The sequence below is a fragment of the Salmo salar genome, chromosome 20 (assembly GCF_965601325.2).
Source record: "Salmo salar chromosome 20, fSalSal1, whole genome shotgun sequence".
Classification (NCBI taxonomy): Eukaryota; Metazoa; Chordata; class Actinopteri; order Salmoniformes; family Salmonidae; genus Salmo; species Salmo salar.
The window spans coordinates 18,354,852-18,373,009 of record NC_138310.1 but is presented as its reverse complement, the minus strand read 5'-3'; the positions used below and the strand labels follow the sequence as shown (position 1 = coordinate 18,373,009).

The following is an 18,158-nucleotide window of genomic DNA, read 5'->3' as shown; positions in this document are numbered from 1 at the left end:
CAACCCGGGTCACATATGGTAGCCCCACCAGCCTGTTGACATACTATAACTCGGAGCCAACATGGTGGATACTAAGTGACCAGTTTTACACCAGTCAGGGGCTTAAAGGTTGGTCCAAACCGTGCCTTTATTGTGAGAGTTCAGGGCAGATCTTCAACTATCTGTGGCCAAGTAAATTCCCCTAAAAAACATTAGCTCATATAAAAGCCGATCGGCCCTGGTCTGAATGGTTATGTGAGCAGGCCTCGCATGACCCTCATTTCTGCAATTCCAGTAATGGTTCTAGACTGGATCTGCCACACTAGCACAGAATCCCTGGATTGCTGAAAGGAAGGGACTGCATATGTAGAGACAGATTTGATCCCATGACGATACATCTACAGTAGATAGATGACAGAACATCCCAATATGAGGCTTTAGTCGAGCAATGCAAAATAGGTTAGTGCTTTTAATGGTGTAATACAAAACTCACAGACGTGAAGGAACAAATTTGTAAGGATGACATAAGTTATAATTAATTTTTTATATTTCTTACAGAACTGAAGACTACATCGAAGGGTTAGGATCTGTACAAGAAGGTGCAGGAAAACAGTAAGTCCTCAGTCAATAACCATACATCATTGGAGACCAGTGGCTGGTACAGTAGTAGTAGTAGTAGTAGTAGTAGTAGTAGTAGTAGTAGTAGTAGTAGTAGTAGTAGTAGTAGGCAGTAGTGTTTGAGGGATGAAGGTGGAAGGAACCGTATGACTGCATATTCTCACTCGTAAACTCATCTTTTTTTCTTCCCCATGAGTAAAATATCTGGCTTGTGATAGTGTATACAAAAGGGAAAATTAAACATTTGTAGCCAGTTGAGTGTTGTTTCATGTAACAGATTTTGGAAGTAAATGGTTGCACAATTTAAACAGAAGCCCACAATTAGAGCTTATGATAATTATGGTATTTACTGTAACACAAATATAAATAGCTGGCCTTTTCTCTTGGTTGGACATGACATGGTGCCTACACATATCATGCAACATTGTGTCTGATTAAAGATACACTTGAAAATAGCTTTATATTGGCTTTTAGTGCATCAACTCCTTTTGAGAGAAACATCGTTTTGACCAATTGCAATTCAAAATTCCCAGTTGTGTTGAACAGTGTAAGCTGAGTTGAGGTAAGAGGTTGGGATGCCAGTGTGTACTGTATGTCACAGCAGGATTTAGCCAGCAAAACCATCTTCATTGATATCAAGTTCTTATGTAAATGAGGTATAGAATTGTTGTTTTTGTAAGATAAATGCAAATCGTAAGATCACAATATTTCAAAACAAAACTAGCTTTCATTGGCTGTTTCATTTCAACCTATTGTATGATATCATATGCCAGATCTGTGTATGTGCGTGTGTGTAAACATGTAATTGTTGATTTATTCAACAGCAGTTAAGACCACAAACCCACACAGACACATGCACCAGACACACACATTTACTCCTATACCCTTGATCCAAAATAGTCTCTGTTGGTTCAAAACATGTGTATCTATCTGATGTTACTGGGAGAAATAGGTCTGGATATGTTGGGGCCAATTGAAGATAAAATGGAGTGTAAGGCACATTGCAGTCTTAGGATATCTTAGCCTGTGTTTAATCTCAGATTTCCCATCATTTTACAATCCTTCTCAATGTTTCCTAACAGTGACTCCTGTACAACAACATAAATATTGTGCTGGAAAAAATGAATTTCCAAAATTAAGCAGTTTTTTTTCTTTTCCCCAAGTTTCATTCTGTAAACACTGAAAAATGCAAATCAAGTCTCTTCAGTTCTCAACAAAACAACAACAACAACAACAACAACAACAGAATAACAACAACGGTTCCTTCTGCAAGGCTTTGCAGCCTCACTATGCAAATATTCTAAAATGGGCTCAGAGTAAAAGTAAGAGCCTTTTTCCTTTACCTTAATTTTACTAGTCCATTCAATGTCTCTGTCAAAGGTCTGTGTTTAGGTTCCGAGTGGACAGAGTCGAGAGGGGGGGCGGTCGGGTCAGGGGAGAGGCTGGTCAGGGTGTTTGCTTAAAGGGTTGGGGACATCAGAGGAAGCTAAAGGGCAGTCTGTGAGGGAGGTGAGGGGGCGTCAGAACAGGCTGGTCAGGGTGGTCTGCGATGGGCTCCTGCACTCGTGAACATCCATGCTGCCAGACACAGAGGTTAACACGGAGGTGACGGTGGGCATGGTGGGGTTGGTCAGGTCCGTCAGGGTCGTGGGTGTGCTGGAGGGGCTCATTGAGGCCTCTGAGGCGGGGCCAGAGGGTGTGCCCCCCTGCAGGGTGGAGCCGTCTGAGGTCTTGTCCACACCCGTGTTCTCCTGTCTCATCAGGTTCCGCCGGAACTTGGCCCGAGCATTCTGGAACCAGACCTGTGTACCACAGCAAGGCAACATCGTTGCGACTGTTAGTGATGGAACCGTGGGGAAAAGACAGAGGGAAGGTTTCAACTGGAATAACAGGCATGAAAAATAGAACGCATCAAAGCAAAATGACTGCTTTGTTTTCTGGGAGCGTTAATTAAAGCGGAGCGATTTTTACAGAATTTTTGTTCAGAAACCTTTTTGTCTCATTTTTTTCTTCAGTCCCCTAGATAATTTGCTGTCGTCTTTGTGGAAATCAAGCACTCTCTGTTATGCTTCCCCGCTCCCCATAATAAACAGTACAGACTGTTTTTACTACTCCCACTCCTTACAATTCCTATCTGGAAATTTAAATAGAAAATTGTCCCTTTGTTACTCGTTTAATTTTAACATCCCATTATTCAATTGTATTGCCATCATAATACAGAAGAACATTTTTTATTTTTTCATTTGTGTATAGTTTTTCTCATTTTGTTGAATATGAGGAACAATACAGTATAGGTGTGTGTCTAACCTGTAGGACACGCTTGGTGAGGCCAGTCTTCTGGGCTAGCTGCTTCAGGTCCTTGGCATCTGGGTTGTGGTTGATGGCAAAGTAGGACTTCATGGTCCTCAGCTGGTGGTGTTTGAAGGAGGTCCGCATGCGCTTGGTCTTCTGACTGGAGCTGTAAGAGTCCCTGTCCATAGAGTCTCCGTCGTTCTCATTACAGCTGAGTGCTGGAGGACACCACACACACACACACACACACACACACACACACACACACACACACACACACACACACACACACACACACACACACACACACACACACACACACATACACACACACAGATTAGATGTTGGTTAGTCCACCTGAATATGGTGTTTCATTCACAAACAAGTGGATAAGTTAAACATGACCATGTTATGTATTTTTCTACATTATGTATGGAATTGATACATTAATAAAATCAGCAACATGCTGGCTTATATGCAGCCCAGCAGTGAGTGTAGCTGGCTTTTAATGCCATGTTTTAAAATTGGTTTAGTAATGAAACGTTGGGTAGAGAGCGTGGCGAGGAATACAAACATGAAAATCATAGGTATAATTGAACAGTGATTGTAAATTCAACCACAGCCTTACTATTGAACAGCGATGTCTAATAAGGCCCTTACACCACCCAGTACCATTATCAAAATATGATATTATATTTGTAACATATTTGATGTATTTGTGATATTTGTATATGTCAGTGTTAACATGAACATTGACTTCTAACAATGACACATTTTTAGGGCGATAGCCAGTGTTACATTCACATACATTAAGCAGCACTCAATATATGGTGTCATAGGCGGGTCGTGTAAGATATCAACCAATTAAAATATGTGCATGTGAATGACTTTCTGGCTAGTATTGGCAGGAGTGTCTTTACACGTAGAGGTCTTACGCTGTGAAATACGCATTGGCAGTTTGCGAAATAAAAATGCCATGAATTGAGTTGAAATAATAAGCACATAAAACGGGTAAAATAAAATACAAAAATAGTCGAATTAATATAGGTTGATACTACTACAACTAGTACTAGGCCTACTACTACTACTACTAATAATAATAATAATAATAATAACCCTAATTGTGTGATGGCTGTTGTCATATTAATTGTCATATGCTATATTCTGCCCTAGATAATCGAATCGTGGACGCAAAAACATGACACATTTCCATGACAGTATTTCCTTGGCAAATGCTTAAGTGTTGCTATCTATTCATAACAGTTCAGACATATTCAATGCTGCATACAATAAATATTAGTCATTCAAATTTCTCAGAATAACACTTCAGACAATAAACCACAAACACCATACATACATAAAAAGTATTTCTCGTTCGCAAATTCTCAAACGCTATTGATAGGCTGATGAGTACCTTTCTGATAACAGCTGGAAATAATGTATAGGTTTGCTTCTGCAGACCACAACACATTCAGAAACGTATTGGATGTTTATTAAAGCACAACGTCGATTTCGTTTGTGAAAGATTGTTAGGTGACTTTAGTCAATAGCCTACTTTAAATACGTTGTTTATTAATCAAATACAGTAGGGTTGATCTGTATAGCAGTCAGTGGCCCAATCCGTAGACAGTAGAGGGCAGTAGAGACCCCACCCCCTCCCCTTCTCGCTTAGATGTTGTGAGACATGCTACTTGGGTTTACTGGATGAAAAAGTATGGTGACTCAATCAGATGATGAACCATGTGGAAAATCTTCATATGACCAAGTGAATGATGACACACGGGCTAGTGATGCGTAGGCCTAAATAGAAAAGTGATTTTATATACGCCTATTTGAATAGCCTGTAGGATAATATCCTGAAGGTAGATCGATTCACCTTGCCCTTTGTCAATGTTTTATTCTACGATTGACTTATTTGATGAAAGCTGGATGGAATGCACCTGAAAACAGTTTAATAACACAATAACTGACGGCAATGTTTCATTCCCAAGACACAAATGTCGATACAAGAAGACAAGGATGCTTATTGAAGGGGCCTTCTTGATGATAGAAATTATTTTGCTGTTGCAACAACTGCTCATTGGCCACAATCACTACTGGATAACTCATCAAGTCTCATTGATCTCTTGTAGTGCACACCCATCCTGGCCCCGTCCCAGACCAACCGGTCCCCGAGTGCGCAACGGGGCGAGAAGGGGAACTTTAGACGTCTATAGAGCCTGACAAGTGGAAAATAGCTAAGGCGAAAGCCGGAACTTCAAAAACATTTTTCAGAGGACAGGAGGAAAAATGTTATGGATAAAACTGTCCTGCTACACACTGTTGAATTGCAATTGAATTGTAGAGAGAGGGATTTCGGATGAATAATCGGCAGCAATTTGGTAAACCACCATGTTATAATTTCGTCTGAGAAATGATGTCAAATGTTTTGAATATTAGGCCTAAATGAACTCAAATGTGTCCAACGACAGTGTAGCCTACAATGATGGTCACATTTGGTATTTAGTTTCTCCAGAGCACAAATAAGATATGCAATATTACAACCCTTTAGGCTACGATACTTTTCTGACATTAACAAAATCGGAACGTCCATGGAGGTAAAGAACATGAACATTAAAAAACAACTTTGTATAGTAAAATCAAATAATTGGCTACGTGTCTTCTGCTATAGGCCCCATGTGCCTTTTAGGCCTAAGAAATAATAGCCTATAGCTTAAATCAATGAACAGAAAGAAGTCATTGAAATATTGGTTTGAAAATATTGGTTGCAAAAACAAAAATATCATAACATCATTTGATTATGATAGCCTATTTTAATCGTTGGAGATTAACTGATGCAATGAAGAGGGCGAAATGTTTTGCACCTCTCTATTTGAATGAGAAAGAACTGTCACGATTGAGATAACAAACACATTAGCCTAAAAGCATGCAACATCTATATAAAATTGTCGTTGCATCGAATGCAGATTATATATTATTGAGAACAACTAAGTTACTCTATTTAAATGATTACCATGCTTAAAATCATTCGGATAAAAACTCGCCTGCACTTTTAAATCCCACCCTTTAATGATTGTTGGCCTGCGTTGTTAATAGCAGGCCTTGGCAATATTTATAAATTGCAGAGTGATGTAATTTTGTCATACGCAATGAAAACTTTTTGATTAGGGGGAGTGGCCATTGAGTCAATATGGCGTTGTTCTGAAAAGGCTTATATTAAATGGAAACGTTATCACTGTAGTCTTACCGGCATTGTAGGCTGCTAAATCTGCTCCTGGTCCGGGACTTTTCCTTTTCCTGGGCCGCCCTTTCTGCACACTCCCCACACCGTTGAAGTAGGATAGTCCCAAAGCGTTGGCAGGTCCCAGTCCTTTGTGAGAGGCTACATCCGCATGATTGAAATGTGTCTGATATTCCCCCTGTATGAGATTTTCAAAGTGCAGCCGACAGTACACCAGACTGTCTTTCATGCCAAAGTGGTCCCCAGTCGTTAGCATCTTGTTGCAGGATGTGCAGGTGAAACAGTTCAAGTGGTACACCAAGTCCCTGGCCCGCATCACCATCTCTGAAGCCGAGATCCCGAGGTGGCATCGGGCACATCTCTGGACCGAAAACCTTCTGCAGAGAAGACAGAACCTAGTCAGTGCATGGACACATTTTGATTAGATGTGAATGAGGCTTAACCATGTCAATTAGTAGCACATACAGTACATTGGCAGCTATGTAAGCCTACTCCAAGTCCCGCTTTGAAACAGAATTATGTACGGTACTTTGAAACTTTCACACAGGCCAGATGTAATGCGTTTTGCGCAAGGGCCCTTTTAATGTTTTGTCGAAGCTCTGTAGTATGGCCACGCTATAGACTACATTAAAGCCTATTATATGGTGTTGTAATACCCAAATTAAATATCATGTGGCCAGGGGTGACTGCTTTTAGGGGAAATCTGACTTCAAACGTTTGCTATTCTTCATAACCACCAAACACTTTTACATTTGGCGGAGTTTATGGAGTTACCTGTAATAATCTTCCTTGCAGTAGATGCTTCCGTCTTTACTGAAGCAGGTGAGCTCGGACTCCAGGTTGAGTTTACACTCGCAGCACTTGAGACAGCGCATGTGCCATTGTTTGTCTACGGCGAGCAGATAGTAGCGGTCAGCAATCTTCCCGCCGCAGCCCGCGCACAGAGCCACCCTGTCACTGTTCATGCACTGCATGTTCTAAAAGACAACCAAACAAACACAAACTTAAAACACAGACCAACCACATGTCATCAAAGACCCATATCGAAATAGTATTTAATTTCCCGGCCGAAGATATGCTCCTTTTTTTATATCAGACCTTCTTTTAAATATTATGTTTTGCATGAACATATTGTAATATCTGACTGAGGGCATTGCAATGCATAGTACAGGGATATTTAGTTAGTCTAGAAATGAAGGAACATTTTTTTCCACACCAATTAAAATATGCAAGTTTATAGGCCTATAGCTAGGCTAACTGTATCCTATTCTAGACCAAAGCATATCTTGTTCTAAACATTTTTGGGCATTTAAAAGTGAAACATTAATCCATAAACAACAACAAAGCACATGTTATGTAGCCAGTATTCCTCGAAATAAAACGGCTTACTCGCACCAAGATTTACGATTTCAGAAATCCCAATCAAATCAAAACACACTTACAAACACAGACACTTCATTCTTTTTAGGCCTATTCTCTAAAATGGTTTACCTCTTTTAAAAAGTTTCATGAAAATGATCATTTCTTAAAAACACTTTTGGGACAATTATTATTATGGGGGGGAGGGGGGGGATGCTAAAACGTTCACCTCACCTAATGTAATTTGTCTTAAAACTTTGATTTGGCTAAAACCACATAACAAGACAAGGAAATGCATCACAATACGAATACATTATCACATATAGCCAAACAGATCAAAGACCAAACCACTTCTACCCACCCATTAGGCCTAGGCAAAAAATATAGGCAACAAAGTGAATGCCAATGTTATAGGAAGAAGACCCCCCCCCCCCCCCCCCCATTTGTTACTATTCTAACGAATTCATTTGTAATTTAACTGAAGTTACATTTTATCAAACAAGATTTGAACACATGCACGTTTTAGTCTAAAGGTAAAACATTTCTCTATGAATTGTACCCTTATTTGTAATTGCATAATCAGTAGCATATAGGCCGCATACTCTTTTGCACAACGAATTGATGAATGTGTAATGTTGTACAATTTCAAAAGTAGAAAATGACGAAACATTCATATCATTATGATTTCGTTTAAATCCACAACATATCTAACACCAGAACAATGTCATGCTTAAAAACACTTGAGTGTGCATAGTAAAAACATCACTGATATTTGCTATTAACAGATTAGCATATGCCTATGAATTCATTAGCCTATTATTATTAGATTACGCTAAATTGTTTTGTGATACAGATTCAAAATAATTCCACAATCATACATACATTGTTTAAGACATATTCAAAAGAATAACAATACACTCCAAAAGTAAGTTATTTCTTAGTCCAACAAGTTTTAATAGCCTATCTCAAGTCTTTTTTAATATCCCAAGTATGATTTTATAGTGCACTGCTCGTGCATTTTGGGCATCAACGTTTCGCTGCTCATTATGATATTTGTACACAACTGCTCGCTATACTCTCGATTGCAATCGTCCCTCAGCGTGTGGTTGTTCAGTTGCCTACCGTTTCAGATTCTCCCATGTCTATGGCCGAACTGATAGCTGCGGATTCGCTCTTTCCTCTCCGCTCCATTTCTTCCACAACACCGTGCATGTCGCCTCCAGGGAGTCCGTGGAAAAGCATCGTTGCCGCAGAGGGGATGATATTATACGTGTTTTCCTCAGATCTGCAACCAAAGATTTCCATAAGACGCAAACCTAGCCCGTGCATTGGCAGTCAGATTATTTCCCTTCTTGGTGTGACATGTAAGAATTCCGGGTCAGAAAAAAATGTGAGGCAAAAATGGACACGTGTTCTCCACACTATCATCTGCCAATGGAAATCATCATCCGAATCTCTGCATCTCTCTCTCATAGGCTATAATTCATTAATTAAAGTGACGGAATCCGTCGTTTTACTAATGCTAATTAATTATATGCAGCATACCAATATATTATTCCATTATCATGCGAGAAGAAATGCTATTTGCTAAATAATTCCTAAGGAATTAAAAACATACCAACTATCGAAGCCCGGTTGCATGGGTCTGCTACTGGTCCCTCCTATTTCTTCAGGCGAATTTGGATTAAAACATTTTGCAGGGCATTAGTAAACGAATGAATTAGTCCTTCGCCGACCAATACTAACTCGATCAATGGACACTGTCGCTACTTTTATTGGAATCATCTACTCCTGCATCACTGTAACACTAAAATGATTTCCACACGAATCGAAGGAATAGAAAAAAATCAAGAACACAACAGCGTCTGAGATTGTAGGCGCGTGCATCTCCATGTAGCTGCGTCCTCTTCAGTTTGTCACATAACTAAAATACACTGTCCAAGTTGGTGTTAGAACAGCATTGATGTTATGGAAATCTACATGTAGCCTATGCTTTTTAACAAAACAAAAGCTATAACTCGTTAGCAATTGGAATTGTTGTTGCTTTTGAATCCTGTTGGAGGTCTGAGAGAAGCTGTTTTCCTTTAGTAATTTTTTTCTCTTTGCCAGGAAAGATGCATGTGAGTAATCGAGAAGGAGGAGTCGACTAAGACTATACATTAAGACTCAAGCAGGCAGCCCCTATCACTGTTCAGCGATCTCTGGCCTTGAGATACACTCCGCGCCTTTTCTACAGGGACCATTACGTCACGTTCCACGATTTATGTTCATTGGTTCTTCAACATCGTCGAATTCTTATTTTACTGCTGTGGAAGAAGTATGCAGAGTATTCTTTCGTTGGCTGCCCATGTCATGCTGTTTGGACGCATCCTTTCTGTGACTACTTTGATTAGATGTCTGGATACCTTTAGTTTAGAGCTTATCTAGTCTAAAACAAAATGGAAAGAAGAAGAAGAAGAAGAACGGGAATATTGATTTGACAGTGTTGCAAAGATTTGAGTGTGGTTAAAGGTGATTTGTTGAACCATTGTCACATGACGTTCATGCATATCTCTCAATGCAATTAAATTAAATTATCTCTCTCTCTCAATTCAATTCTCTCTCTCCCTCTCTCTCTCTCTCTCTCTCTCTCTCTCTGACCCACCCTGACCCATTTATTATATCTTTATATCTTTATATTTCATAACATTTAACAAATTACAGCTTACATGATCTCCTGCATGACTTTCTCTGTTGGACCATCTGTTTAGAGCATGTCACACTGGCGTCTGAGACACCATGACTTTATTCCATCATAGGGACTCAATGCATCCTGCGTCATGGGAACCGCAGGAAGCACCAGACAACTAGTTACACAATACGCTGACAATAAGTCATTAATACTTATTCAGTCACTCCCGTTTCAGCTCCTGACCGACATTTGAGACAGAAACATGCAAGTCACATGCAAGTTACATGTTGTCAATTGTGTTCCTTCAAATATAGGCCTGCCAAGCACACCAAAATGAAAGACAAATGCTTGCGATAAAGTGCACAGGTTGTATATTGTAGTGTTAGAAGACGTTCAATGAACAATGAAATAAATAATAGTCATTTGAAATGAAGGTTCCATCACGGTGATGTTGTATAGATTTAAATGTTGTGTTCGATTTGTTTAATCTATATCCTCCCTCCTCTCCCCTGTAACTATTCCCCAGGTCGTTGTTTTAAAATGAGAATGTGTTCTCAGTAAACCTACTGGTAAAATAAGGGTTCAATAAAAATACTATCATGTTACAAATACCAGCAACATAAGCCTTTAATAAGGGCAAATTGATATCACAAATTAAGGCCCGTATTGAATCGGTTTAATCCATACAAAATAAATCAAATCAACAACAAGTTCTCACAATAGGCCTCCAACTCAGAGGCATTTTTCTTCAGTCATTTAAAAACAACAATTTGTCCGTGTCAACCGCATGCACTCCAAAATGTGTGACATAAAGTGAACAAAATCCACCTCGTGCAGCGCGAGTCATTTAGGTTAAATGAAGAATCTCCCAAATTGAAGATGTGTCTGTTCTAAGGACACACACTTCAATATGAATGATTTCAATGGTACTCCCGTTTAGACTCAAGACTTCCCTTCTCATTTCCTCCAGTTGCAAACCAGTGTTGCGTGGTGGGTGACGCTGCTGTCCCTGGCCGTAGTCAGCCTCTACTCCGGATGCGCTCTTCTAATTAGCTATGTGATCTTAATTGGGAGGGGAGTTTGGACCTCGTCATCAGAAGAGGACTTGCCTTGTTCAGGAAAATAATGGGCGACAGAAAATCCCTGAGATGTGTGTGAGAAAATGACATCACAGCCATAGAATTGTGTTTCTTAAAACAAGGATAGTGTCAAGACCTTGGCACACTGTTCCGCTTTGAAACCATCACATTTTATAGAATAGCCTATTCTTCATCGATGGCAAAGGAAACGACAAGAAATTAAATAGCAGGGCACCAACTTTTGCCCTTATTTGTTCGATTTCTGTCTCAGATTTAAACAATGGAAAATCCCCACCTATAATAGCTTGTATGAAGAGTGTCCAGAATCCACTTAGCAGAAAACTTGATCTTTCTAGCACTCCCGACTTTTATGGGGAAAACAATAGTCTTTATATATTTTTTTCCACGCTTTATGTTTCAACTTTTAACAGCTACAATATAGCCGGCTAAAAGACGTCAAAACAGCAATAATGACATAGGCCTAATAATCATGATTATGATAATGTCATTAATCATAATATTATAGTAATACAAATATTGTTACCCATAGGCTAATTAATGATGATCAAATTATCACTACACTATTTCACAATTAGCCTACACGTTTGCCTCATTTTTATTTACCTTTCCCCCCATATCTCTAGTTAGTTGCAGTTGCATATAGGGAGAAACCCTTGTGGTGACGCGGGTCTTAAAAGTAGCATAGCCCATAATAGCCCATAATAACCCATAGCCCATAATACCTGTTCCTTCCAAGCACAGAAAGCCTGCGTTGATTTTAACGTTTTATAGTACAAATATGAAGAGGCATGTTGAGCTCATAAATCCTTATGCAAATCAACCCCTGTGTAATACCCTTAATTGAATACATGCATATTTATCATCTGCGTTCCCTGTCTGGTATAATGCTGCTGTCTTATACATTACACATTGTCGCACCGGGCATGTCTGCGGGCGTGTATGAAATGTGATATTGCGATTATGTTTATTTTCAAGCTCAAATCGTCTCAATAATAAGTCTTATTTTTAATAAATGGGACTTGACTTCGCCAGGTCTGCCAACTGTTCTCTCTCGTGCTCAAAAAACAACTTACAATCTTGCCGATTTCTTATGAACATTTAGGACGTTATCTTGCTCTGTTGTTTCGCCATCAGACATACTGATTTTAACCTTCCTCCTCATGCGTCTGTGCTGTTGAAGTCAAAGTCAATAAGGCTGGTTCAGTCGTTGACTATGGAACCAATACACCAGAGCATATAGCCCTCTTTTGTCTAAAGATTGCTGTGTCGGCAAATCCCCTGGTGACAATTATTTCAAGGCATCATCAAATTGACAACACTCCACGCACATTTCTTCTCATTTGGTTGGGCCTACACTGGATTCGTGACATACTAGAATATAATATGCTGCTACGAATCACTTCCAACAAACTCCCAGTTTAGTAAACCGACCATCATCAATCTTTGATATAATATGAAATGGCACGGAAACGCTGTTTATCGTGTTGTAAGTGTGAATACACGCCTCATAGTGGAACATTTCCGCTGCTGCTATACAAGCTTTGGAGGAGTGGGCTAATATGGGACTCGATTTCATGATATCAAACGATTTCATTGATGTAATGAAATACACTTTTATGTTTCATCTTCTTCTCCCTTGCATGTTCATTTTGTCACTCTCCACCTGCTAGTAATCTAACTACCAACTTCAAAATGTCCAAATAGCTCTTTCTAAAGAGGTGATTTATTGCCAAGTTTGGATAAATTCAATTGAAATTAGCCTACAGTTAATTCCAAATGGGGGTATACTTTTGAAATTATGTGAAATTCATGAAATTCCTGCTTGGCTAAGATCCACATTGATTGTTCGCAACCTACTAATTGGCACCAATGATGAGTGGAATTTTGTGCTAATGATGGTTCATAGGACTAGGTTGGTGGTTCCACATTGTTTCTGAAAAAGTTACAATTATTTTGGCCCCTAAATTGTATTTCCGAGGGTACTGGCAGAGAGTGGCATGGTTGGCTACTAGTCTGTCATTATAAAAATACATTAAAAAGCAGTGTTTTGTTTTGCTTTTCTGAATGTGTGTGTGTTTTTTTGTATTTTTTTGTACATGAAATATGTCAGTAGACTAACGTTACAATTTCACAAATGGTGATAATAATAATAATCATAGCAATCATAAAATAATATTTTTAATTGATATTCAATGAAATAATGAATCATATTATTACAAATGTTGATTAATTCATACATGAATTATCATGCAGGGCTTATTTGATACTACACAAGGAAAAATTCACTTAAAGATGAATGCACATAGCTGCTCCTTCAGAGGTCTGGGACACGAAAATGAACGCCCTGCGCCAGGGTAGTTGACTGAGAATTGCAGCAAGTGCACCTTGACAAACACTTCCTAGTTTCAGTATCCCTTCACGAAAAGTGTTGGAGAAAACATGAGAGAGTTAGTTATGTTTAACACAATTCTAACGGGGAAAAGATGCGTGAAACTGGCACGTCAAGTTCAATTACATATTATCTCCCACCAACACCATATAACCGAACAATAAATAGCCCCATTACAGAGCAATACACACTTTATTTTCTAATATACTTACAGTATAGCCAAGAGCATCCAATTAACTAAAGCATTATTAAAGTAGTTAGTTCAGGGTGGACTTTGTTTTTAAGAAGTTAAAACTAACTTTGACACTTGGTTGAAAGACCATAGGGAGGGGTGTTCTACTCTGAATGCTGAGGCAGCTTCACAGATTACTCCTTGTCTCATAATGATTTCCAAATGGGCAGCCATCAATAACACAATCTGCATTTTGTGAAAAACATCTCCCTTGTAAGGCTCTGGTATCTTTTTGATCTCTGTCTATTTTAATTGTATAAAGGTATTAAGAAAGACAGCATCAGTCCAGAGCTAATGGGATGCTGCTGGATGTGGGGAGGGGGTTATCTACTCTCACAGGAGAAGACTACTGTAATTAAGAAATGGAACAAAGCACAGGAGACTAAAAACACATGAAAGGGAAAAAGAATCACCTAAACCTAATCAAGACGCACGCACACACACACACACACACACACACACACACACACACACACACACACACACACACACACACACACACACACACACACACACACACACACACACACACACACACACACACACACACACGCGCACACACACACACACACACGCACACACACACACACACACACTCACGCGCGCGCGCGCACGCACGCACGCACGCACACATATTTTACTTGAATGTTTCACATGTCGTCACTTTAGGCATAATAACTTGACCAAAGTACAAGAATTGTGTGAAAGTTCAGTCAAGTAATATACTTATTTCTGTGTTATAAATATATTATCAATGGAGGCTGAATTACTTATGACTGTGATGTGCCTGTGTGTGATTACAAGGAAAGCATTCAATGACCAAAGAAATCTGTGCTCCTGTCCCTGTCTTTTAATGACCCATAGAAACTAGTTGTTCTGTCCCTGTCTTTTAATGACCCATAGAAACTAGTTGTTCTGTCCCTGTCTTTTAATGACCCATAGAAACTAGTTGTTCTGTCCCTGTCTTTTAATGACCCATAGAAACTAGTTGTTCTGTCCCTGTCTTTTAATGACCCATAGAAACTAGTTGTTCTGTCCCTGTCTTTTAATGACCCATAGAAACTAGTTGTTCTGTCCCTGTCTTTTAATGACCCATAGAAACTAGTTGTTCTGTCCCTGTCTTTTAATGACCCATAGAAACTAGTTGTTCTGTCCCTGTCTTTTAATGACCCATATAAACTAGTTGTTCTGTCCCTGTCTTTTAATGACCCATAAAAACTAGTGGTTCTGTCACTGTCTGTTAATGACCCATAGAAACTAGTTGTTCTGTCCCGGTTTTTTAATGACCCATAGAAACGAGTTGTTCTGTCCCTGTCTGTTAATGACCCATAGAAACTAGTTGTTCTGTCCCTGTCTTTTAATGACCCATAGAAACTAGTTGTTCTGTCCCTGTCTTTTAATGACACATAGAAACGAGTTGTTCTGTCCCTGTCTTTTAATGACCCATAGAAACTAGTTGTTCTGTCCCTGTCTTTTCATGACCCATAGAAATGAGTGGCTCTGTCACTGTCTGTTAATGACCCATAGAAACTAGTTGTTCTGTCCCTGTCTTTTAATGACCCATAGAAACTAGTGGCTCTGTCCCTGTCTTTTAATGACCCATAGAAACTAGTTGTTCTGTCCCTGTCTGTTAATGACCCATATAAACTAGTTGTTCTGTCCCTGTCTTTTAATGACCCATAGAAACTATTGGTTCTGTCCCTGTCTGTTAATGACCCATAGAAACTAGTTGTTCTGTCCCTGTCTGTTAATGACCCATAGAAACTAGTTGTTCTGTCCCTGTCTGTTAATGACCCATAGAAACTAGTTGTTCTGTCCCTGTCTTTTAATGACCCATAGAAACTAGTGGCTCTGTCCCTGTCTTTTAATGACCCATAGAAACTAGTTGTTCTGTCCCTGTCTGTTAATGACCCATATAAACTAGTTGTTCTGTCCCTGTCTTTTAATGACCCATAGAAACTATTGGTTCTGTCCCTGTCTGTTAATGACCCATAGAAACTAGTTGTTCTGTCCCTGTCTGTTAATGACCCATAGAAACTAGTTGTTCTGTCCCTGTCTGTTAATGACCCATAGAAACTAGTTGTTCTGTCCCTGTCTTTTAATGACCCATAGAAACTAGTTGTTCTGTCCCTGTCTTTTAATGACCCATAGAAACTAGTTGTTCTGTCCCTGTCTTTTAATGACCCATAGAAACTAGTTGTTCTGTCCCTGTCTTTTAATGACCCATAAAAACTAGTGGTTCTGTCACTGTCTGTTAATGACCCATAGAAACTAGTTGTTCTGTCCCGGTTTTTTAATGACCCATAGAAACGAGTTGTTCTGTCCCTGTCTTTTAATGACCCATAGAAACTAGTTGTTCTGTCCCTGTCTTTTAATGACACATAGAAACGAGTTGTTCTGTCCCTGTCTTTTAATGACCCATAGAAACTAGTTGTTCTGTCCCTGTCTTTTCATGACCCATAGAAATGAGTGGCTCTGTCACTGTCTGTTAATGACCCATATAAACAAGTTGTTCTGTCCCTGTCTTTTAATGACCCATAGAAACTAGTTGTTCTGTCCCTGTCTGTTAATGACCCATAGAAACTAGTTGTTCTGTCCCTGTCTTTTAATGACCCATAGAAACTAGTTGTTCTGTCCCTGTCTTTTAATGACCCATAGAAACTAGTTGTTCTGTCCCTGTCTGTTAATGACCCATAGAAACTAGTTGTTCTGTCCCTGTCTGTTAATGACCCATAGAAACTAGTGGTTCTGTCCCTGTCTTTTAATGACAGTGGTTCTGTCCCTGTCTTTTAATGACCCATAGAAACTAGTTGTTCTGTCCCTGTCTGTTAATGACCCATATAAACTAGTTGTTCTGTCCCTGTCTTTTAATGACCCATAGAAACTATTGGTTCTGTCCCTGTCTGTTAATGACCCATAGAAACTAGTTGTTCTGTCCCTGTCTGTTAATGACCCATAGAAACTAGTTGTTCTGTCCCTGTCTGTTAATGACCCATAGAAACTAGTTGTTCTGTCCCTGTCTTTTAATGACCCATAGAAACTAGTTGTTCTGTCCCTGTCTTTTAATGACCCATAGAAACTAGTTGTTCTGTCCCTGTCTTTTAATGACCCATAGAAACTAGTTGTTCTGTCCCTGTCTTTTAATGACCCATAAAAACTAGTGGTTCTGTCACTGTCTGTTAATGACCCATAGAAACTAGTTGTTCTGTCCCGGTTTTTTAATGACCCATAGAAACGAGTTGTTCTGTCCCTGTCTTTTAATGACCCATAGAAACTAGTTGTTCTGTCCCTGTCTTTTAATGACACATAGAAACGAGTTGTTCTGTCCCTGTCTTTTAATGACCCATAGAAACTATTTGTTCTGTCCCTGTCTTTTCATGACCCATAGAAATGAGTGGCTCTGTCACTGTCTGTTAATGACCCATATAAACTAGTTGTTCTGTCCCTGTCTTTTAATGACCCATAGAAACTAGTTGTTCTGTCCCTGTCTGTTAATGACCCATAGAAACTAGTTGTTCTGTCCCTGTCTTTTAATGACCCATAGAAACTAGTTGTTCTGTCCCTGTCTTTTAATGACCCATAGAAACTAGTTGTTCTGTCCCTGTCTGTTAATGACCCATAGAAACTAGTTGTTCTGTCCCTGTCTGTTAATGACCCATAGAAACTAGTGGTTCTGTCCCTGTCTTTTAATGACCCATATAAACTATTGGTTCTGTCCCTGTCTGTTAATGACCCATAAAAACTATTGGTTCTGTCCCTGTCTTTTAATGACCCATAGAAACTATTGGTTCTGTCCCTGTCTGTTAATGACCCATAGAAACTAGTTGTTCTGTCCCTGTCTGTTAATGACCCATAGAAACTAGTTGTTCTGTCCCTGTCTTTTAATGACCCATAGAAACTAGTTGTTCTGTCCCTTTCTGTTAATGACCCATAGAAACTAGTGGTTCTGTCCCTGTCTTTTAATGACCCATATAAACTAGTTGTTCTGTCCCTGTCTGTTAATGACCCATAGAAACTAGTTGTTCTGTCCCTGTCTGTTAATGACCCATAGAAACTAGTTGTTCTGTCCCTGTCTTGTAATGACCCATAGAAACTAGTGGTTCTGTCCCTGTCTTTTAATGACCCATAGAAACTAGTTGTTCTGTCCCTTTCTTTTAATGACCCAAAGAAACTAGTTGTTCTGTCCCTGTCTTTTAGTGACCCATAGAAACTAGTGGTTCTGTCACTGTCTGTTAATGACCCATAGAAACTAGTTGTTCTGTCCCTGTCTTTTAATG

At 39.4% G+C, this 18,158-nt stretch overlaps 1 protein-coding gene across 3 annotated transcripts; it reads right to left on the bottom strand.

Moving 5' to 3' along the window:
• Window positions 1-428: 428 nt before the first annotated feature.
• lhx2b (LIM homeobox 2b) lies at window positions 429-9,898 on the bottom strand. Of its 3 annotated transcripts, XM_082966252.1 has the most exons (6): window positions 9,108-9,890; window positions 8,612-8,774; window positions 6,905-7,107; window positions 6,137-6,507; window positions 2,905-3,107; window positions 429-2,399 (listed from the first exon to the last, which is right to left on the bottom strand). In XM_082966252.1, exons 2-6 carry the CDS (start codon window positions 8,729-8,731, stop codon window positions 2,118-2,120), a joined length of 1,179 nt encoding a protein of 392 aa, XP_082822378.1. In that variant the 5' UTR covers window positions 8,732-8,774; window positions 9,108-9,890; the 3' UTR covers window positions 429-2,117. The 3 variants fall into 3 exon arrangements, with proteins under 3 accessions (XP_082822378.1, XP_014015963.1, XP_082822379.1); XM_014160488.3 differs by having other exon boundaries at window positions 8,612-9,892; XM_082966253.1 differs by having other exon boundaries at window positions 2,216-2,431; window positions 8,612-9,898.
• Between the last annotated feature and the right edge of the window lie 8,260 nt (window positions 9,899-18,158).

What these genes read in the sequence shown, in the direction of transcription:
- lhx2b (XM_014160488.3), bottom strand. Translation starts at nt 8,818, where the DNA reads ATGCACGGGCTAGGTTTGCGTCTTATGGAAATCTTTGGTTGCAGATCT. An exon ending in TGCAAGGAAGATTATTACAG is followed by an intron (nt 6,508 to 6,904) that starts GTAACTCCATAA and finishes TCTTCTCTGCAG; the next exon opens with AAGGTTTTCGGTCCAGAGAT. An exon ending in TCACCAAGCGTGTCCTACAG is followed by an intron (nt 2,400 to 2,904) that starts GTTAGACACACA and finishes TGTGGTACACAG; the next exon opens with GTCTGGTTCCAGAATGCTCG.